This window comes from Typopeltis vanoorti, chromosome 19, assembly GCF_054136105.1.
Source record: "Typopeltis vanoorti isolate ZY-2024b chromosome 19, IOZ_Tvanoo_1.0, whole genome shotgun sequence".
In the NCBI taxonomy this organism is placed as follows: Eukaryota; Metazoa; Arthropoda; class Arachnida; order Uropygi; family Thelyphonidae; genus Typopeltis; species Typopeltis vanoorti.
The window spans coordinates 99,452,336-99,475,815 of record NC_143567.1 but is presented as its reverse complement, the minus strand read 5'-3'; the positions used below and the strand labels follow the sequence as shown (position 1 = coordinate 99,475,815).

General features: G+C 36.7%; 1 protein-coding gene across 1 annotated transcript in view; it reads right to left on the bottom strand.

Annotated features, from left to right (window-relative positions):
• Ufl1 (UFM1 specific ligase 1) overlaps nt 1-23,480 on the bottom strand; it is a 430,347-nt gene that overhangs the window by 342,274 nt on the left and 64,593 nt on the right. The window contains exon 3 of the mRNA XM_090408990.1: nt 13,064-13,190. Coding sequence (XP_090265116.1) covers nt 13,064-13,190 — 127 coding nt within the window. The remainder of the gene's footprint in view (nt 1-13,063; nt 13,191-23,480) is intronic.

Genomic DNA, 23,480 nt, shown 5'->3' with positions numbered 1-23,480 from the left:
TTCCAACATCTCTTCATCCTTCTGAAAACCAGGTGACCAAATCTGGGCACAATAGTCCATGTGTGGCCTAATCAAAGCCTTATACAATGGAACAAGAATCTCCCTACTTCTACACGTCAGTGTCCTCCTCATCATTCCCATTAGTCTTTGTGTTGTCTTCACAATTTTGGCGATGTGTCCAATAAATTTTAGATCCTTATCCACTATCACTCCCAGATCTCTTATTTCCTCTACTTCCAACAATATATTCTCACCAAGCATAAATTCTGCATCCCATCTTTGTTTTCCAAATTTTAAAACCTTACATTTTGCAACATTGAACTCACATCCCCATTTGCTTGCCCAATCACTCAATTTATTCAAGTCTTCTTGCAAGGCCACAACATCTTCACTACTCTTTATGGTTCGTCCCAACTTTGCATCATCTGCAAACAACTGAATATCTCCATCCAAATCTTCGCCAATATCATTAATATACAAGTTAAATAGTAATGGCCCTAAAACAGATCCCTGAGGCACTCCACTAGTGACTTTCCTTTTCCTGGATATTGCACCCCCATACACAACTTGTTGATACCTATCAGATAGCCAGTCTCCAATCCAATGCACTAATCTAATATCCAACCCCATCTGCTCTAGTTTGACTGTCAACTTATCATGAGGTACTCTATCAAAAGCTTTTGCAAAATCCAAGTATATTACTGTGTATCCTTCTCCTCTGTCCAAGGAAGCAGTCACTTTATTGTAATAAGTAAGTAGATTACTAAAACACGACCTCCCTTTAGCAAATCCATGCTGTCCATCAAAGATTATACCATTGTTGTCAACCCAACTCTGGATCCTAGTTCTCACAAGCTTCTCCAACAACTTAACCACAACACCTGACACACAGATAGGCCTATAGTTTGATGCTTGAGTTCGATCACCTCCTTTATGAAGTGGCACAATCTTGCCCTCCTTCCACTCTTTAGGAACTTGACCAAGTGCAAGACTCGTATTAAAAAAATATGTCAAGGCAGGTGTCAACTCTCTGGCACATTCCTTCAGAATACGCGGTGATATATTATCAAGTCCCACAGCCTTATTTACATCTAGTTTACTCAACTCCCGAAACACCTCTTGCTCACTTACAGTCAGTCTCTCCTCCCCATCATCAACTGCTCTCAATCTCTCCATGAAGTCACATTCACAAGATTGAAAGATCTTTATGAACTGCTCATTAAGTATCTCCACCACACATTCTGCAACAGCTGTCTTTATACCATTTCCTACAATCAATGTCATCCTTCCATAATCATTCTTTCTTTTGCTGGCTACATATCGAACGAACTCCCTAGGATTCTTTTTAGCTTCATTAGCTAACTGCTGTTCATACCTCTCTTTAGCTACTCTCACCAACCAAGTCACTCTCCTTGCCTGGTCTTTGTAGAACTCATGAAATTGGTTACTTCCACTTCTCTTATGCTGCCTCCACAATGCCCTTTTTCTCTGTATTGCATGCTTAATCTCTTTATTCATCCATCTCACACCTAACTTATTTAACCTTCTCACCCGTGGTATACATTTAGACATTGCATCCACTAAATATTTTTTGAAAATCCCCCAAGCTGCATTGATCTCTTTTCCAGCTAACTCCTCATTCCATGCTACACCTGCAAGCTGTCTCCTGAGCTATTCATAATCACCCCCCTTGTAGTTCCACATATACCCTTTTTTCACAGGGGTCCTTGCACTGCTGGCAACACCCAAGTAATCACCTCATGGTCACTTTCACCAAGTGGTGGATGATTTGATACCTCATTGATAATTACATCCTCCGATGAGATGACCACATCCAAGACCCTTAATCCTCTTGTGCCCTCTGTTACATACTGTCTGAGGTAGTTATTCCTCAAAAACTCAAGAAACTCATTTTCTTTACTTCCAGTTGCTCTCTTCATTCCAGTCTATATTGCCATAATTAAAATCACCCATAATGATCACCCTTTTCTTATTTGCTTGGCTTATTTGACTATACATTTCACTATCACCACCATCCACATTACCAGGTCTATAACAACATCCCACCAAGTATTTGATTCTATTCACCTCTATCTCACACCATACTGCCTCAAAACCACTGGCCCCATTTCCCTCTTGCATCTCTACCTTGTATGGACATAACTCTTTCTCTATCATCAATAGCACTCCCCATCCCTTTTTACCCCTTCTATCCTCACGAAACACATCATACCTTTCCATCTCTATTCCTGTCAGGATGTCATCCTCATCTAACCATGTCTCACTTATTCCGACAATCTCTGGGTGCACAGACGCAATTAGTGCAACCATTTCATCCGCCTTGTTTCTTATACTTCTAGCATTGGTATACAAACACAACAACTCATTTCTGGATCTACAGCTAGTTCCACTGATACTACTCACTTGATGTGATCTCTCCATGCTGGACTGGGGCCATTTCCCTTTCTGCTTCTTCATTTTAGAACCCTTTGCAATTCCATCTGTTTCCTTTTGATCCCTGATCATCCCATTACTTTCCAGCTTACACATTCTCTCACCTCCTCTTGGAGCATCCACCTTTCTCACGCTGTGTATCCCTGTCCACCCTGAGCCTCCCTGTTTCCCTGCTCCTCTTGCACACCCATTCTCTCATTTGCTATGCTCATACCACTCACTTCCACATTCATTTCCACTCCTTCAATCTCTCCTGTCTTACTCTCCTGCTCTTCCACATCACTCCCCTCTCGATCTGATTCATTCTCTCTATTCACTTCTCTACCTTCCAGCAGCAGTCTCTCCAAGCGACTCACACCATAACCACTCAAATGCAGTCCATCGCTCCCATACAGCTCACTTCGTCCCTCAAACTCATTCCACACATTAACAACACTGTACTCCCATCTCCTCACACATTTCAGCCAGAATATCATTCATAATCCTTGCTCTCCGCCTCATTTCACCACAATCATACCTAGGCAACACACTGACCACCCTTCCTGTCACACTATTCTCCTTTATCTTTCCAAGCAGTCTCCTGACATTCATTTTGACATGCTCTTTGTTCTCTCTCAAATCATTCGTACCATATATATATATATATATATATATATATATATATATATATATATATATATATATATATATATATATATATATATATATATTTCTTAGTTTTAACACTTTTACGAATTTTAACATGTTCAGTTGAATTTCATTGCTGCTTTGCAAACTCACACACACATCTGATTAATAACAGTAGTTTTTAGTTAAGATACTGTGTTTGCCATATGGTTTTGCTTGAGTCTATACAGTAAAGTTTCTGTATGAGGGGACATGTGATTCATTCATTAGTGTTGGTTTTATCCAAGTTGTCTCTAATTACACTATTTGTTGAGAAATATATTACACAGCCTGCTCATACCTTATTCACTGACAGAATAAAATTAATTGTTTTTCTTGCCTCTGCAATAGTGGCTACTGGGGAAGGCATGTTGATTACCGGGCGATATTAACTGCGGGAGCAGTTACTATCGCCCCAATGTGCACGTGCTTAAGCTTTTTTCCATGTGCACGGTATATGCGAAAAATTTTAATTTCTGTTTTCGAAAAGTAAAATCAGGTGTGGTGCAAGTTATACGTGAGGGAAAGTTATATTCGAGTAAGTACGATATTTCAACTATGGATAAGTACATTGGTACCTTCTTTAACCCTGCGGAAGTCGTGATCTAAAAAATTGCAGCTTAGGTCGCATGTATTCGAGAGATGCATTCATTACTAGGATGTGCTGAAATGTGATAAAACTTTAAAAAAAAAAAAAAACCACTACAAATAAAATACATGATTATTATTATTATTACCACGGGCTACTCCAGGAGTCCTTAGACTCATCGAGGGAGGCCCTAAACATCATGTTCATGCAGCTGTTCAACATTCTCACAGTATCTATCATACCTTGCCTTGAACTCGCTCACTGTCATAGCACCCACAACAGACTCTGGCAGCTTATTCCACTCATTTACCACTCTAAAAGTAAAGAACCCAGCTCTAACACCCCTACTAACCACGCTCTTGCCCAGCTTCCATGGGTGTCCCCTAGTTCTCCCACCACCAGTCCTGATCTCAAAAATATCATCTGAATTAATCCCATAGAATCCTTTTAGCAATTTGAATGTCTCAATCATGTCTCCCCTTTTCCGCCTATCAACTAGTTTCTGCAACCCACAAATCTTCAACCTGTTCTCATATGGTTCATTCCATAGACCTGCTATCATCTTAGTCACTCGCCTCTGGATCCTCTCAACCTCCTCCCCATCAAGAAGGAACCGAGGTGACCAAATCTGGGCACAGTAGTCGAGATGAGGTCTTATCAGGGCTCGGTACAGAGGTACAATAACTTGTTTTTCTCTGCTCGTCAAGGTATTTTTCAACAACCAAGTGAGTTGATGAGCTGATTTAGCTACTTTCGCAATGTGCCCCCTAAACTTCATCTCCCTATCCACCAACACTCCCAAGTCCCTGGCCTCATCAATCTCTTGGAGTACAGTTCCACCAATGTGGTATACTGCTGCTAATCTTTTCAATCCGAAATGCATAACCTTACATTTTGTCACATTAAATTGACATCCATTCTCCTTAGTCCAGAACTCCAATCTATCTAAGTCATCTTGCAAGACTTTGACATCTTCTGCATTCACTATCGCCATACCCAACTTTGCATCATCAGCGAACAAATGAACTGTCCCACTTAGACCCTTCCCTATATCGTTAATGAACAGATTAAACAGCAGTGGTCCAAGAACAGAACCCTGTGGCACACCACTAGTCACAGGCCGTTTTTTGGACTCTACTCCTGAATAAACTACTCTTTGATATCTCTCCATCAACCACCCAGCTATCCATCTCACCAACCCTATATCCATTCCCATATGTTGTAGTTTACGGATTAGAATTCCATGTGGTATCCTGTCAAACGCCTTTGCCAGGTCCAGCAGTATCACTGTAAACCCATTTCCCTTATCCAGTTCAGCCGTCACCTTGTTATAAAACTTGAGCAAGTTACTGAGGCATGATCTACCCTTCACAAAGCCATGCTGTCCTCTGTACAGTATCTCATTTTTATCAATCCATTCCTGTATTTTTCCCTTGACTACTTTCTCCAAGACCTTGACAACGACTCCTGATATGCTGATCGGTCGGTAATTTGCAACCATAGTCTTGGATCCTCCTTTATGCAGTGAAACTATTTTCCCCTCTTTCCACGCCTTCGGGACTAAGCCAGACCTGAGACTCAGATTAAACAACATGGTTAAGGGCATTGATAATTCATTAGCCGCTTCATGCAAGACCCGTGCCGGTATACCATCCAATCCCACAGATGTATTCACATTAAGGTTCTGTAATAGACTATTCACCTCCACTTCATTCATCACAATTCCCATATAAACTAATGGTTCCTTCATTTTTTCAACGTCACCACCTGGATGATATACTTTTGCAAAGTGCGCGCTCAGTAACTCCACTATATCGACTGGTTCAGTGAACTCTTTACCATCGTCATTCCTTAAAATCATTTTTCCATGTACAGTTTTTTTCTTGCTTGCAGCATATTGAAAGAACTGTTTGGGATTCTCTTTTGCTTGCATAGCTAGTTTCCTTTCATAATCGGCTTTTGCTGTTTTTACCACACTCGTTACCCTTCTGGCCTGTACTTTATACCGTTCGTGTGCCTGCAGGTCACCCCTTTCTTTAAATTCCGTCCATAGTTGTTTCTTTTTTTGCAGCTCAAGCTTAATGGTGTTATTCATCCATTTAACCCCTCCTTGTTTCACTATTCGGACCTTAGGTATACAATCAGCCATAACCTCCTGTAAATGCTCTTTGATCACTTCCCATGCTCTATCGACATCCAGCCCTTGCAGTTGTACATGCCATGGCACTGATCCAAGCAATCTCCTAAGCTTGTCATACTTGCCAGCACGGTAATTCCACATATACCCTGTCTTAATCATAAATTTCACACCTTTAGCCACCTCCCAGGTCAAGACCTTATGATCACTCTCACCAATAGGTGGCAACATGGTCATATTCATTACAGTCAAATTCTCAGATACTATTACCAGGTCAAGCACTCTCACACCCCTAGTATTTTTAATTACATGCTGTTTCAGATAGTTATCCCTTAATAATTGAATAAAATCCATTTCCTTCCTCACATGTGTCCTCTCCTCCTTCCAATCAATGTTACCATAGTTGAAATCCCCATAATAATTACCCTCCTTCCACTCATTTCATCAATTTGTTTATGCATACCATCTCCACCATCTATTCCATCACCTGGTCTATAGCAGCACCCAACTGTATATTTTATTCTGCCAGTATCAATCTCACACCAAATAGCCTCAAATGAGCTCCTTTCACTATCCTGCAATACTTCAATTCTCCTTGGCTGCAGTTCATCAGCTATCATCAATAACACCCCTCCCCCAATTTTATTCTCTCTGTCCCTCCTAAACATACTATAACCTACACATTCTATCCCACTAACTATATCATCTTCCGTCAGCCATGTTTCACTAATGCCAATAACCTGTGGCCAGGAAGAGCCAATCAAGGCCAAAAATTCTTCCTTCTTGTTCCTAATACTCCTGGCATTAGTATACATGAATTGCAGTGTTCCCTTTGTCCCACCCCTATCTTAATGCGTTATTCTAAATATCCCATTCCCATTTTTTGTCCTTATTGCTGGTTCAGGTACATTATATACATTTTTACACTCAACTGTCTCACTGATGTCTGGATATCCACTTCCCCCCCTCCTTGGTAGTTCTAGTTTCCCTGGTTCTGCACATCCATTTTCACTTCATTCAGCAACACTTTTTCCAGTCTCCGCACACCAAGTCCATTCAAATGCAGGCCATCCATCTTGTATAAGTCCTTATACAAGATGGATGGCCATAAGAAATATAAGTCATATAAGTCCATAAGAAATATGTCAAACTGCTTCTGATGAGTAGTTTAAACAAATAGAAGAAAGTGAACCTAATACAAGCATAAAAGAAGAAATTATAGAAGCTCCTTCAACCAATGCTCAGAAGCAAGAAGCTCATGTTGCACACCGCTATGAATACTTCATAGCGGTGTGCAACATAGAGTGACAAACTTTGAAAGGCATTATGAGTATGAGCAATTAATTCATGAACTACTATATTCAAAGACACGACAAACAACACTAGATAAGTCTTCAAAATAAATTTTATGTTGTTATTTCTTAAAAAGTTGTTATAACAATAAATTAAATAATGTTCACAGCAATAAATCAAAATAAATGATGCAATTTTTTATATCCTTTGCTTAATGTTATCAGCCAGTTATTATTATCGAAAAGTGACTGTCCCAAAGTGATCATAATAAGTGGCTTCTACTATATTAATAATATAATATTGAGCATATGTCATAAGTTGAGGGCATGCTGTAATGGCATCATTATATGTGACATTTGGGTTACAAAGTGTATAAACATATCTTGCATCAGAACAGCCTTACAAATTTTTTTTATTAAACTCAACCTCACACAACAGGTCTCAAGACTTGTGTGACAGTACCGTGTGAAAAAGTGATAAGAGAGAAGAAAATAATCTATTAATGTGTTTCTTGAAGAGACAGAGATTGTGGGCACTGAAGAAAATGGTGGAACAAAGTTTCAGAGAAGAGCAGCAGGTGGAATAAAGGATGATGAAAACTTGGATGTGGACCAGCAGCTGCACATGTATGTGCATCATTAGAAGAAAGGGGAAGAATGATGGTAGCCAGTTCAGTGAAGATGTAACTATGGTTATACCAAAAGAAATGCACATTTCTTTCAGTACATTTCATTCCCATAAATGCAAAAACAGAGTATCTATGGGAAAGTTAGTAGAGAGAGTTAGAGAGAGAGAGAGAGAGAGAGAGAAGTCATCTATTAAATGAATAGCACTCTTCTGGATATATAATCAAGCATTCTAAGGGATATTTTTTATGCACCACTCTAGGTGTGAGAACAATAGAAGATTGGATTAATTTGGGATTTGTAATAATGTGATGTGAGTGGAAGCAGAGGGAAGTAACATTTAGTACATGAAAAAGAATACCAAGCTTTCTGGGTCTGAAGAGGTTAAGGATGCAATGTGTTTATTATCAATAACATCTGACACCCATGGAGTCAGAGACTCATCATGATAGGTAGATGCCACTGCACACAGCGCTCATCCAACCATGCTTTAAACTGATTCAATGTGTCTACACCTGCAACACACTCAGGCAATGTATTCCACTCACCAACCACTCTTCATGTAAAGAAACTTCTCACTCCTCTGCTCATGCCCTCCTTATAACAGTTTCAGCGATGGCCTCTTGTTTTCCCTCTCCCATTCTATGAAAAATCTCTTCCATATCAACCTGATAACTCCTGATTAGATTATATTTCTCAAAAACATTTCACCCCCCCCTTCCTCCTATTCACGAGGCATTGTAACTCGTGAATAGGAGGAAGGTGGGGGAGGGGAATGTTTTTCAGAAATATAAGCTAATCAGGATTGACATGGAAAAGATTTACAAGGACAGATTGGGAGAATCTCAATCTGTCCCCGTACTCCACATTCCAAAGAGCACTGATCACTTTTGTGAATCTTCGATGGACCTTTTCCAACATATCATCACCATGAAAACAGGGTGACCAGATCTGTGCAAAATAATCCATATGAGTGTGATCAAGGCATTATACAATGGGATCATAACCCCTTTATTTCTGCATGTCAGGGTCCTCTGCATCATTCCCATTATTCAACGTGATGTCTTCACAACTTGCGCAGTGTGGTCCTGAATTTCAGGTCCTTGTCCTCCTCCACCACCACTACCAGATCTCTCATCTCCTCTACGTCCTTTAAAGTTTCCTGACCAAGTGAATACTTTGCATCCCATTGTTGCAAATCAAATCTCAAAACTTGACACTTTGCAACAATGAACTGACAATTCCACTTACCTGCCCATTCATGACTCTGCATTGCTATCTCATATTTTGTATCATCTGCAAACAGCTGCAGATCACTAGTTAAATCCATCCTAATATCATTAACATGCAAATTGATCAATAATGGTCCCAAAACTGACCCCATGCAGTACACAGCTAGTGACCTTCCTCTTTCGGGATATTGCATCACACTATACAACTTTCTGATACCTATCTGACAGCCAGTCATTGATCCAACTCAGAAGTCTGTTATCTAATCCCATCTGTTTCAATTTATTTAAAAGCTTGTCATGTGGCAGTCTATCAAAAGCATTTGCAAAATCCTGTACAGGTAACCCTCGTATAACGCAGTACTTATACAATTCGATAAAATATTCTATATAACGCGGTCTACAAATTGTAATAACCCTTGTTGAACGCGGTACTTATACAACGTGGTTTCGATATAAGATGGTCTACAAACTATAGTAACTCTTTATCAAAAAAATCAGCTAACGCCTTTTATTCCTGTATAGAGAGTAGGCGAGGCTGTTTTAGCACTATCTAACTTTTGGAGACTGAGTGGGCAGTTCAATCTCCACTGGTACCCAATCAGAGATAGCTGGCCCAAAATTATCATTAATTAAGCGACCTGCTCAGCAAGTGCCGCCATCTCATGGTCCATAACCCTAACACAATATATTTTATATATATATATATATATTTTTTTTTTAGTGTATGAAATAGTGAGTTCTATGGTCGATTACGGGACAAAAAACTCGAGTTTTCGGGAGAAAAAATCCACTTACCCATGCCAGAGATCGACTAACTCGGAAACGGTCGAAAAAAGGCTTAGAAAAATTTCCTGTACTAGATTCAAAACCAAGAAGTCTTCCTTCGTGTGGTCAAGCACCATGGTTTGCAAATGCCACATCCACTGAGCTACACAGACTCCTATAACCATTAATCTTTTCATATATTTTTCAACGCGCGACTTAAAAATCAAATTTTATCTTCGTTAAATTTGCATCTGCCCATATCGCACATGTAGTTAGTGAATTTATATTAGGGAAAATACCCTTTAGCATGCATGTACGTCAATTGTTTACCGTATAAAGTATTTATTGTTGAAAATTGTCTTTGTTTTCTGCGAGTAAAGCGCATTAAAAATCATAAGTGAGTTAATCTCAAGCTGAGCACTTTATTTTTTTGAGTTACATACAATACGTAATGCTTTTTTTTTTTTTGTAAAAAAAATATTTTTATAGTAATGGCCACTTAGAGCACTTTTGCGATATGGTTGAAAAAGAAATTAATGAATTAATTGATGGGGAATTAGATTTAAATGAGGAGGCAAATGAGTCGAACCAAATGGTAGAGAAAGTTCTGCTGAAGATTCTATGGTAATGAATCTGTTAAAGAATTCAGTTTAAAGAAATTAGCAGGATTGGACTTGGCAAGAAAGTTATTTTATGGATAATGATCTCTCAATGGAGTGCTCCGGAAAATTCACGAGACAATTGGATATTTGTTTAGCTACATATTATGAACTTAATAAAAGATTGCAGCATAGTGGTAAGCAAGATCTTGTTACTGACTTCTTGACAACTAAACCAACCGAAGTATGCAATGAGAATTATACTAATGATGTCCAAGAGATTTCAAGTGATGACAATGTCCGGCCACCTGTAAATAAAGAACATCTACGAAATGTCAATTTTGAAGAGAGTGATAACGATTAAAATATACACTTTATTTTATTTTGCCTAAAACATTTATGTATTATGTGCAATGAAGTTTATGTACAATTTATAATTTTTTTATAATTTTATACTATGTATTTGTTTTCTTAACCTACATGAATTACCTGAATTAAATAAAAATATATTTTTGTTGGATATGTCATTGTTTATGTAATCTTTAAGAAAAAATAAATAATTTCGGAACCTAACCCTACTTTTTCTATTTGATCTGAGCCTTGCATAATGCAATTTATATAACGCGCCATTTTTGTGGAACCTAACATCCACATTATATGAGGGTTACCTGTAGATGTATCTTCCCTGTCCAAAGTATTTGTCACCTTTGTTACAGTACATAAGTAAGTTAATAAAATATGATCTCCATTTAACAAATCCATGCTGATAACCAGAGAATACTGCTATTATCAACCCATTTCTGTATCCTACTTCTCACCAATCTCTCCAGTACCTTCATCAGAACTCCAGATATACAGAATGGCCTATAATTTGAAGCCACAGTCTTATCACTACCTTTATGCAGTGAAACAATTTTACTTCTTTCCACTGCCTTTGAACATATGCTGTTGTAAGACTTTATTAAACAGGTATGCTAATGCTACTGCCAATTCCCTAGAACATTCCCTTAAGATGCGTGGTGATATGTCATCAATATGATATGATTTGATATGATATGCCATCCTCTCCTATGTCCTCTACACTTAAGTTTCTCATGATTTAAACCTGATCAGGATGAAACACCCTTATAAACCGATCACTGAATACCTCAACAATGTCTTGTGCACAGACATTGTTGAAAATGGTAGAATTACCATTCTACCATTTTCATCCATTAACATCATCTCACCATGATCATTCTTCCTTCTATTATTCACATATCTAAAAAACTCTCTAGGGTTTGTCTTCATCTGATTTGTCTATTTCTGCTCAAACTGCACTTTTGTTTTCCTTACTGAGTCACTCTCCTGGCTTATTCTTTATACTCTTTATTATTATTATTATTATCATCCAGGCCTCCATGGAGTCAAAAGACTCATCGTGAGAGTTCGTTTTTAGGAAACAAAGTTTATCATATCACTCCTTGAACTCATTGACCATTCCCACTCCAACCACTTTCTCAGGCAATGCATTCCAAGGTTCAACCACCCTCCATGCAAAGAAACCACTCCTCACCCTCTTGCGCACAGCCTCCTTTCGTAACTTCCAGGGATGGCTTCCCTTATCCTGCCATTCCACCAATTGAAAGAACTCTCCAATGTCTACCCTGTAACTGCCTTTCAACAGTTTAAAAGTCTCAATCATATCACCTCTCCTTCTTCTATCCACCAAACTCACATTCCCTCAGTTGATCCTCATAACTCATATTGTACAGTCCTGAAACCATCTTTGTTATCCGCCTCTGTACCCTTTCCACAGTCAATTTATCCCCTTCAAATCCCAAATCTGAGAACAATAGTCTAAGTGTGGTCTGATCAGGACCTTATACAATGGAATGATAACTCTTTTATCTCTGCAGGTCAGCATCCTTCTCAGTATTGCAGCAATCCTCTGAGTTACCCTCACCACCTTTGCAATATGCTCCCTGAATTTCAGTTTTCTATCAATTCATGTATCTGATTATTATCATTATTCATCCTATACTGTCTCCAAAGTACCTTCTTCCAGATTTCCTGCTTAAACCCCCTCATTCATCCATTTTACTGTTTTATTCAGCATTTTAGCCTTCGGAATACATTCTCACATTGATGCTGTTATGTATTTCTTTGTCAGTTCCCAAGCAGCATTTATTTCCTTACCAATCAACTCCTCATCCCATGCTATAGCTCCAAGTTGTCTCCTAAGTTTGTTACAATCACCAGCCATATAATTCCGCATATATCCCTTTCCTCACACTAGTCTCCATACGGCTAGCCACAAAGTGAAATAAAGTGTCAGAATTAGAGGAATTTCCATACTGAATATTCCTGGTAAGATTTATATAGGTACTTGTGAAAATGCTAAGAAAAATTGTGAAAGAGAAGTTTGGAGAAGAATACGCTGGGTTCAGGCAAAATAGAGGCTGCTAGTATCAGATTTTCACTTTAAGACATATACTCGAGAAATCATGGCAATATAACAAAGGATCTGTATTTAAGGTTTGTAGATCTGGAAAAGGCATATGATGAGGTGCCAAAAGAAAGCTGTTTGAAATGCTATAGTTTTATGGTGTAAATAGGACATTATATCAAGCAAGACATTATATCAGCAATTTGATGATGATTATTATTATTCTGGAATTCAAATAATAAATACAGCATTCCTAAATTTATTCTCAATATACCTGCTGATCAGCTGGCCAAGAATTAACTTTAATTCAGGTTCACTTCTAACAAGTTCGTTTGCTTTTGCTTCAATATGAGTAAAATCAACTCCAAGAATTTGAGATAACGCTACAAGATTAATTCTACCTATAAGAGAAAGAAGGAAAATTATGTCAGAAAGAAATGCAATGTAACATGAAGTCTCCTTATTTATTTGCAACTTTTTTTAATTAATTAAATTTTGCTCATTTTTTTATATATATGTATGTGATTGGGTGGTTAGTTTAAGATTCATTGGCACAAGTATAGCAAAGTGTCAAATGATCTCACAAAGCATCGAACAAGGTAATTAAAAAAAAAAAACAGCTAAATAAATAACATGTTAGGTACAAGATAACAAATCTGAAAAAAATTGAGCAATACTGAATCTACACATAATGCAGCTAAAAAAAAATCAGCTAATGCCTTTTATTCCCTTTTAGGGAGTAGGCTTTTAACCCTGTCTAGCTTTCAGAGACTGAGTGGGCAGTTCCATCCTCCACCAGTAGCCAATCAGAGCTAGCTGGCCCAAGACTATCACTAATTATAAGCAGCAACAGATGAACAGATGAAGAGACTGGCAAACAAGTGCTGCCATCTCTTGGTACCTGATCCTAACATGATATGTCCGTCTGAAATAGTGTGGGTTCTGCAGTCGATTTTCTTGAGTTTATAGGATGAAAAATTCCAGTTTCCAGGAGAAAAAAACTTGATTACCCATGTCAGACATAGATTAACTTGGGAACTGGTTGAAGAAAGGCTTAGAAAAAGTTTCTCCAGTTGGCGACTAGGCTTGAACTTAAGTCTATCTTCAAACATAGCACAGAGGATCTACCAATGTGTATATGGATAAACCCTATTGATATCCACTCTCCAGCCAAAAGGCTGCAGGTTCAAATCCCACTGTGGGCATGGATGTTTATTATTGTCTGTGGAAATATTAGTGGTGGTGGTCGGCGGTAGATGGCGTTGGTGTAGATGATGAAGGTAGTTGCGGTTGGTGGAGTGGTGGAGATGGAAACTTGTAGAGTAGATGCCCTCCCTCGATGAGTCTTTGGACTCCCTGGAAGTGTTACGTAATAGGAATAATAATAATAAAAACTGCATTCTTCCCTCTCTCTCTCACACACACACACTTACCAGAACATGGCATATGGTAAGATAAGTGTTACATTGTTTACACAAATAAGTAGACATTTAGCTCTCAAAAGATATTAATGTGTAAGATGATCTGTGCAGAGACTAGCAAGAACAATGTTCTCTTCTCTCCTCAGTTTCTATGTAGACTAGATTGCCAGTGCTTAATTTCAATCTCACGAAATTTCTGGTGTTTCCTGCAGGATAGTTCATCATCATCACGAACCATGAACTCACTGCCCATTGGTGTCTGATGCCTCCTTCACTACCTTCTTTCACCTTTCTTTGTCCAGTGTAGTGTCGCAGTTTCTGTACACCCATTTCATGCCAGTCTTTTATGTCATCTATCCACTCTCTATATGGTCTACCTCGTCTGTTTACACCATCCATAATACCAAACATCAATGTCTTCATCTTCCGGTACTGACTCATTCTGCAGATGTGTCCAAATAATTGCAGCTTCCGTTTTATAATCTTCTGCATTAGATTCTTCTTTGGTTGTATCTTCCGGTAGAACTCTTCATTTGTAATTTTCTGTACCCATCCTATTCTTATCATCTTCCTTTATCTTCAAGTCCTCACTCATTCTGCAGATGTGTCAAAATAATTGCAGCTTCCATTTTATAATCTTCTTTGGTTGTATCTTCCAATAGAGCTCTTTATTTGTAATTTTCTGTACCCATCCTGCTTTTAGAATCTTCCTGAAACAAGTTCTTTCAAATGCCAATATTCTTTTTCTTGATTCCTTATTTATCACCCATGTTTCAGATCCATATAGTACACTGCTAAATCCTTTATCCAAGTGTAAGCAAACAAAGTTTGCGCCTGAAAGTATCTTCAGGACTGGGGTAAGGTGGTACAACACCAAGGCACTCCTTGCAAAGGTGGAGCAAGCTACCAACACTCCTATCTCAGTATCTCCCATAATGCAAAACACATCTGCTTGCGGATATGTCTAATGTTATGCATTAAGGAAAGGGCCACTACCCAGACTAGTTTCGACCTTTATTGAGGTCTCTTCAGTGGGAGCCAGGCCCAAGTGGAGATACCAGGCAGAAGCATTAGCAGGTCATCTCTTTCAACATCTTTCTCTACATCCAGAGTAATTTATTAAAAAAGGGTGGCACACCATTTGGCAACTCCTATAGGTAGAGATGACCTGCTAATGTTTCTGCCTGGTATCTCCACTTGGGCCTGGCTCCCACTGCAGAGATCTCAATAAAGGTTGAAACTAGTCTGGGTAGTGGCCCTTCCCTTAAACTCCCAACCAGCCGGTGTGGATGAAATATTCAACACTCCCTAGCTTTTTTCATGGATCAAAACTTCGTCGGCATTCTACCTTTTATCATGCCATTACCTTCCTCCGCCGTTAATCTCGTTACGGCTATTCTATAGCCGTTAGTGGTTTAACTGTTGCTGAGTGACCTTTGTGTCCTTTACCCCCTGTCTTTACGTCTATTGTGTTGCTTAGAATTTCATTTACTGTCCTAAGTTATTTGACCTTTCTTGCGTCTAAAATGATTTATTGTGTCTCTTCCCAAAAATTGAAACGAATTTCACATATGCGAAAAAAATCAATCCTGAAATGACCACTGATCAGCTTTTGCAATGAATCTATTTAGTGATAGTAAATTTAGTGTATTTTATTCTACAAATCAGTGCACCAGAAGGGTTGCACTGATTGTTCTTTCACTTTATGTATAATAATTGAATAATTTTTTTCGAATTTTAGAATTTTCAAATGTTTGCTTCGAAAATATTATGTCAAATATTTATATTTTTAAATAATATTTATTGAAATAAATATGTCCTTTTTCTTTCGTTTCTAGCGAAATAGCATTATATGGATCATCACATTTCAGATTTAGAAACGATTTTTTGTTATTCATAAAGACAAAATTAAAAAAAAATGTTAAAATGCTAAATTGCATTACTCGGTTTCTGATTGTGTCTTTTTGGTATCAAAAATTTATATCCAATGATATTTTAGCAGTGATTCTTCGTCTTCGTCATTTATTTATTTGTATTATGCATATTACGATAACATCCAGTGCATAACCTCTAGATATGTTGAAAATATAATGTGAAAAATATCATATAAGGAATGATTCAACATTTTTGCTCATTTTGAAGATTTTCTAATGCTCCCCTCCTCCTCCTTATTCTCTCCTGGAACTTATATTTTCAACATATCTATGAGGTTATGCACTGGATATTATCGTAATATGCATAATACAAATAAATAAATAAATGACGAAGGCGAAGAATCACTGCTAAAATATCATTGGATATAAATTTTTGATACCAAAAAGACACAATCGGAAACCGAGTAATGCAATTTAGCATTTTAACATTTTTTTTTATTTTGTCTTTATGAATAACAAAAAATCGTTTCTAAATCTGAATGTGATGATCCATATAATGCTATTTCGCTAGAAACGAAAGAAAAAGGACATATTTATTTCAATAAATATTATTTAAAAATATAAATATTCGACATAATATTTTCAAAGCAAACATTTGAAAATTCTAAAATTCGAAAAAAAATTATTCAATTATTATACGTAAAGTGAAAGAACAATTAGTGCAACCCTTCCGGTGCACTGATTTGTAGAATAAAATACACCAAATTTACTATCACTAAATAGATTCATTGCAAAAGCTGATCAGTGGTCATTTCAGGATTGATTTTTTTCGCATATGTGAAATTCGTTTCGCATATGCGGGAAGAGACACAATAAATCATTTTACAGGCAAGAAAGGTCAAATAACTTAGGACAGTAAATGAAATTCTAAGCAACACAATAGACGTAAAGACAGGGGGAAGGGACACAAAGCTCCCCTCCTCCTTATTCTCTCCTGGAACTGAATTGCATAACTACTCTAAATTTCTATACAGGTTTGAAAGCTTTTCTAGACAGCATTCAAAATCAATCACTTCATTTTACCATTTTGACAAAAGATATACGGCAATCAGATTGTATCCTGAAGCTTCTAATTCTGTTCTATTTATTGGCAATCTAAAACCAGCTGTTCTACTGTCCACTGAAATTATGTGAAATTTTAGATATAATATGCTATATTTTCACCATGCAAAATTGTTTATATGCATACCACACAAAAGAAAGTTCAGTAGTATTATTTGTGTTTATTTTTCTTAAAAAAATCTAAACATTACTTCTGCTGCTGCTGAAAGCTATTTCTGAAATAATCTACGTCTTCTAAATACTTGGTAATATCCTCTTAGCTGGAGGAAAAATTGAAGGCTTATTACTCTCAGTGCTATTGAGAAGAAAGGGGAGAACACTAAAGTCGCACTGAAGTGCCTCAGGCTGTAGTGCAGAATGTCAAGAATGTCTTGTTTCCTTTTCGATTGTTGATTACCTATATCCTAACAGAAATACTGATATTTCGTTTACATGCTTATACATTATTTATGCCAAAATAATTGCTTAATTTATAATGATCAGTTTCACTTTTATTATCAAAAATTAGAAATTAAATCATACAATTATCTTGAAAAAGAGGATTTGAATTATTTTCAAAGAAAAGGTGCATATGCGTTTCATAATCTTCTTTTTTTTGGGGGGGGGGGGTATAGACCTAATCAATCTGCGGATATTTCAGATAATTTATTTCATAAATCGTTCGCAAGACAGCTGTTACAAACGTAAATCACTTGGGGAACATACCCATTCATTTTAGTGTAAAATAGTAGCAAAGGTTCAGTTACTTTAGATATCTAATCTAGAAGAAAATGTTATGTCTGCTGAGATTAGAATCTTACGTGAATAATTTTTCTGACATGATTTCTCTATTCGTTATAATGTAACCAATTTCCAGATTTTTTCAATCCTACAGACTTCATGTTATATGCAGTGATTTCTTCTTTGTACTACAAGAAAAAATTCAGATAATAGGAGAAAAATATGTAGTATTTTCTTTTCCACTGGCTGAATTTACAATGTTCTTTTTTTGTGTTTTGAAGAGAAAGTGCAAATGACTTTTTTCTTACTATTTTTGCCATTATAACATCTCATATAATTATAAGAGTGACATTTTACCGTTTTTCTCCCACACGAGAAACAGAAATAAGGTAGTAATAATATTGTTGATTCTGCCAAACTTCATTGTAGCAAAAATTTTTATTACAAAACTTTGTAATATATATATATATATCTCCGAAACAAGAAATTTGGAAACCATATCACATCAATGTTGAGTGTTGGCAAGGTGAAAATGTTCCCGTTATTATTTATATATTTCATTTATTAACTAGGGCGGGGGCTATGCCCAACCCCCCGTGTTCCGGTATGGTAGACCAGTTCTCCTTCAATTGTAATAACTCGAAAGTGGGTTCCGCCCCTGAATTCTGATGACTCGAATTTTGAAGACTCGACACTCGGGGTAGCCCCTGAGTTTCAAAACGTTTCGATAAACATGACATAAAAAGGCTTATCATTTTATATATATATATATATATATATAGCGTAGATTTTATTTCATTATTTTTTATTGTTTTGATGAAATACTCTTTCCAGTTTCTCTGTGTCATAAAAAGAACTTAAAAATTAGCCTTCAAGATGGAAAAGAAACAGAAACAGTGCATTTGGGTATCCCTCTATCAATATTTGTAGTCCTGAAAAGGACTGTTTTGATGGCCTTGAAAACAAACATTTTTTATTTCATACTGTTCAGAATTTAAAATTCTTGAACAGCGTGGAACACCTTGAAGCAAGAGTAAACACACAAAGCAGTTTTACACTCAGGGCACCAGATTTTTGTTTCCTTTCTGATATTTTTTTTATTACATACATAATATTTGCGCATAGGTTTTTTTTTTTATTAGCCGTTGGTGGTAGATTTTCGGGATAATGGTTGGAATTAGCAGCGTTCAACCTCAGATGTCTGGCAGGATTTCCTGTTTTTCTGCTTGCTGAAGAAGGTGCATGTGCATGCAGCAATGCTTTCGCAATTTCTATTCTGTATTCTAGATATGTTATGGTAGACAAACATTTTTTCTTGTACAGGAGGAAACTGTTCCAAATAACAAAATCCAAACACTTCAAAATTCAAATAACATGTCCAAACACTCTTTTGTAATATTTTTTATGCTATTTCCTCAGTACAGAGTAGAATGATAGCTGCTGATCGCACCTGTCGACTCAACCCATAGTGTCGTTGTATGCACACACAGCAATGGGTTTTTCTTTCTTCAAACCATGCTTCTCCACGGATTCCGTTGATGGATTGTGCAGGGAAGACAGCAGCAAAACATCTTGTCTTTCGAACGTAGTGCAAAGACTTTCCCTCGCTGATAAGCTCGGATTTCCCCCTTCGATAGCTTTCCTGAAGCCAGATCTGGAGGCATATCTCGCCTTTTTGCATTTACAGTACCATAACTATCTGTACGATGCTGTAAAAGCAAATCAGCGAGTTCAGGACACATATATAGTAATTATCCATTATAATGCAGTAACCTTTCCCCAGTAAAGGGTCTAGTAACTGCATTACTGCATGCATTGACAGGGGGAGATCCAAATATTTATCGTGCTCGATTACAGTTTGCTTTCCCGTATAAGGTTTGAAATCCCAAACATATCCACTTTCCGATTCGCAATGCATAAAAAATTTTACTCCATACTTCGCTTTCTTTTATACTGCTTACATTTCAGTCCACCTTTGAATGGCATAAGGCTTTCTCTATACTCAAGTCTCTCTCAGGAATGTAGAGTGATCTACATTTTTGACGGATTTTCGTCAGAAAATCATAAATTTTGTTGAGGACTGGGCAAGGATGTGTTGCTTGATCGTATTCCTCATTATTCTGAAAATGCAAATACTTCATGATGAGACTGAATTGTTTTTCAGTCATAACATCACGAAACATTGGCGTGTTCAGAATCCAGTCTGTAGACCAATATATTTCGAGAGCGGGCTTTCGAAATGTATTTCGAAACTTCGGGTTTTCCACTTTCTTTATTCTGATATTGCATTTGAAGGATGACAGTGATTTTAAATATTAATTTCACCTATATCCAAATATGACATAATTTCCTGATTTATAATAATCAGGAAATATGTATATTGTCTGATTTATAATTTGCTAATTTATAATAATCACCACATAGTTTCAGTATCGAAAAATTAAAGTTATGTGGAACAATTACTAGAGAAAAATAACGAATTAAATAAAAACTGTACCTATGTTTCATAACAGTTTTCGGGTGTGTGACAGTAATGCAACGGGGGGGGGTTAAACTATCAGAGGCGAAATAAAGTTCAATTCTATTGTGAAAGGAAATGAAATTTCACATTTGATATACATATTTTGAATGATAAAAATAAGCAAATGTATCGCTTACTTTAAAAATTGGAGAATAAATATCTGAATTATGCAGAAAATATAAATTTAAATCATAACTGTTAATTTCATTTTGTAATGACCAATTATACAACGAAACCAAGAAAGTAAAAGTACAGATTACTATACAACATGAAGAAAAAATTTAGTAATATGATTAAAGAATTTCATGTTATTCTCTATAAAGCAAAGTTGCTCAAGCGTGTCCTAAAGGAAATCTGTTAAGTATTATTCGATTTCGATGGTTTTGTACAAAAATAAAATTAATATAATCTGGAACGTCGGCAGCCGGTTTTCTTTTCTTTTTTTAAAAGAATATTTCAAATAATTATCGTGAATTAATTTCTTCGAGAACAAAGAAAAATCTTTTGTCTAGTAAGCGATTAGAAAAAAATTAGCGCAAAAAAATAAATAATTAAATTGGTTCTGCAAGGTAAGGCAATATTTGAGTGAAGAAATTATGCAAGACCTTTATTTTGTCCAGAAAATAAAATTGTATTGTACAATAAAAAGAGAAAACAAAAATATAAATAATCTCTCTATTTTTTGTCTATCATATATAACTAAAATCCAGTTCACCAGCATGGAACAAGAAAGTCCTTTTCTTGTTATAGGCAACTGAGAGGCAGCTACGAACAGGAGATAATCCGATTAACCGTTCTCTTCAGCGTGAGGGTTTATCACACCTTCTAATGGACATGACAGTCAAATTGCACTTCTTATCCAGGTTCTTTAAACAGGTGGGTTGAATCATATCCAGATTTAGTTGGACGTCTATAGACGTCCTAGCCGGTGGGAGGTTAATGCATAACATTAGACATATCCGCAAGGAGATGTGTTTTGCATTATGAGAGATACTGAGATAGGAGTGTTGGTAGCTTGCTCCACCTTTGCAAGGAGTGCCTTGGTGTTGTACCACCTTAACCCAGTCCTGAAGATACTTTCAGGCGCAAACTTTGTTTGCTCACACTTGGATAAAGGATTAAACTAAATTTATTATACTATCAACATAAGAAGCCTGAATGACAAAGAAATGGAGCTAGCTGAGGAATTAGATAAGTACCAGATCGACATAATAGGGGTGACCGAAACAAAAAAGACAAAAACTGGTGAGATCTTTCTGAGCAATAAATACAAAATGTTATATTCAGGCAATAACAATCAAGGAAAAGAAGGAGTAGCCATAGTATTCAACACTAAATATGAGGCTAATCTTCTTGAATGGCAGGCAATCTCAAGTAGGGTGATGTGGGCAGATATCAGAATGGGGAACTGGACAATGAGACTTATTTGTGCCTATGATCCCACAGAAGGTTCTACTAAGGTAGAAGTGGAGGAATTTTTTGAGGCTTTACAGAAAGCAACTGACACAATGAAAAAGGAAAAGTTGGTCCTTGTTGGGGATCTAAATAGCAGAGTAGGAAATGATTGTCAGACATACAAAAATATTTTGGGAAAATTTGGAGAAAAGAGCAAAGCTAATAATAATGGCAAATACCTGTTGGATTTTTGCTCAGGTCATGGACTGGTTATTACTAGCACAATGTTCCAACATAAAAATGTGCACAAATTCACATGGAGAGAAGAAGCAAGGAATAAGAAAGGTTTCATTGACTATGTAATTGTTGATAGTGTTGTTTTCTCCCTGGTGTAGGACACCAGAGTGTACAGAGGATTTGAAATTGGAACTGATCATTATTTAGTCTTGAGCAGAAGAAAATTGAATTTCCTATTGAAAAGAGGAAAAATATGAGTTGTTTCAGTTTAATAACTATATTTATGTAATGATGATTCCATTTCATGTCAAACTTTTTTTTAAGTTAAAAATGTTTTTATTGGAATTATTTAGAATTTTTCGTCACAAAAAAGATCGTTATATTATGTCTCCTTGCTATATGTGCAGTATACATAGCAAGAGGAACTTATAGTAAAGATGTTTTTAATGCCTGCTGTGATGGAAAAACGAACTTCGAAAATTTCTAAATATATAGCAGGATACATTATGTACATGTTGCAGAATTTAGAAAGTCTATTGGAGAATGCTAGTCATTACAAATACCTATTTTGTGAATTACCATTAATTTTGCTGTAATGGAATATGACCAACAAGAGGATAGGATAAACAAGCATCATTTTAATTTCAAGGAGTGCTCAGTTGTACTGGGTGGCAACGAATTAATTTCAACAGCAATCTAAAATGGACATGAAGTGGACAGCAGAAAAAAAATCTCAAAGTTGGATAAAGTTATTAACAACAACAAAAATATAAAATAAAAAAAAATTAAAAAAATAAAAATAAGTTCAAAAAGAAGTATTTATTTCCCAAAATATTTCTTCATACCGATTCTAACCTAAATGTTTTTACTTTTTTTTTTTTGTTGCCACTGTGTCATGTGATATTACTGACCCTTTTCATCCAATGATGATTCAGAGTCGATCAGAATTCAGAAACACACCAACAATGTTATATGGTAGACCCTGAAGTGTTTTAATTTATTGAGTTTTTATGATAATGAATGTTTTCAATGTTTGTTTATAATAGCAGAGAAGCTAATTCTAGGCAATTGTAATTGTTAGAAATGAAAATATAGCAAAAAAATAGTATCATTAATAACAAAAGAAATAATAATAAATGATCTTATATCACTTATGAAATCCGTGAATTTTTTCTTCATAGACAGATAATATATACACCTACGCCGCCCAACCCCCCCCCCCCCGTGTTCCGAACTGATAGGCCGGTTCTCCTTGAATTTTGAAGACTCGCCACTCAGGGTAGCTCGTGTCGAGTCTTCAAAAGGGGGAGCTCCTCCCCCTGACGCCTACAGTGCCCAACCTTCCTGAGTTCCGGACTGTAGGCCGGTTCTCCTTGAATTCTGATGACTAGAATATCGAAG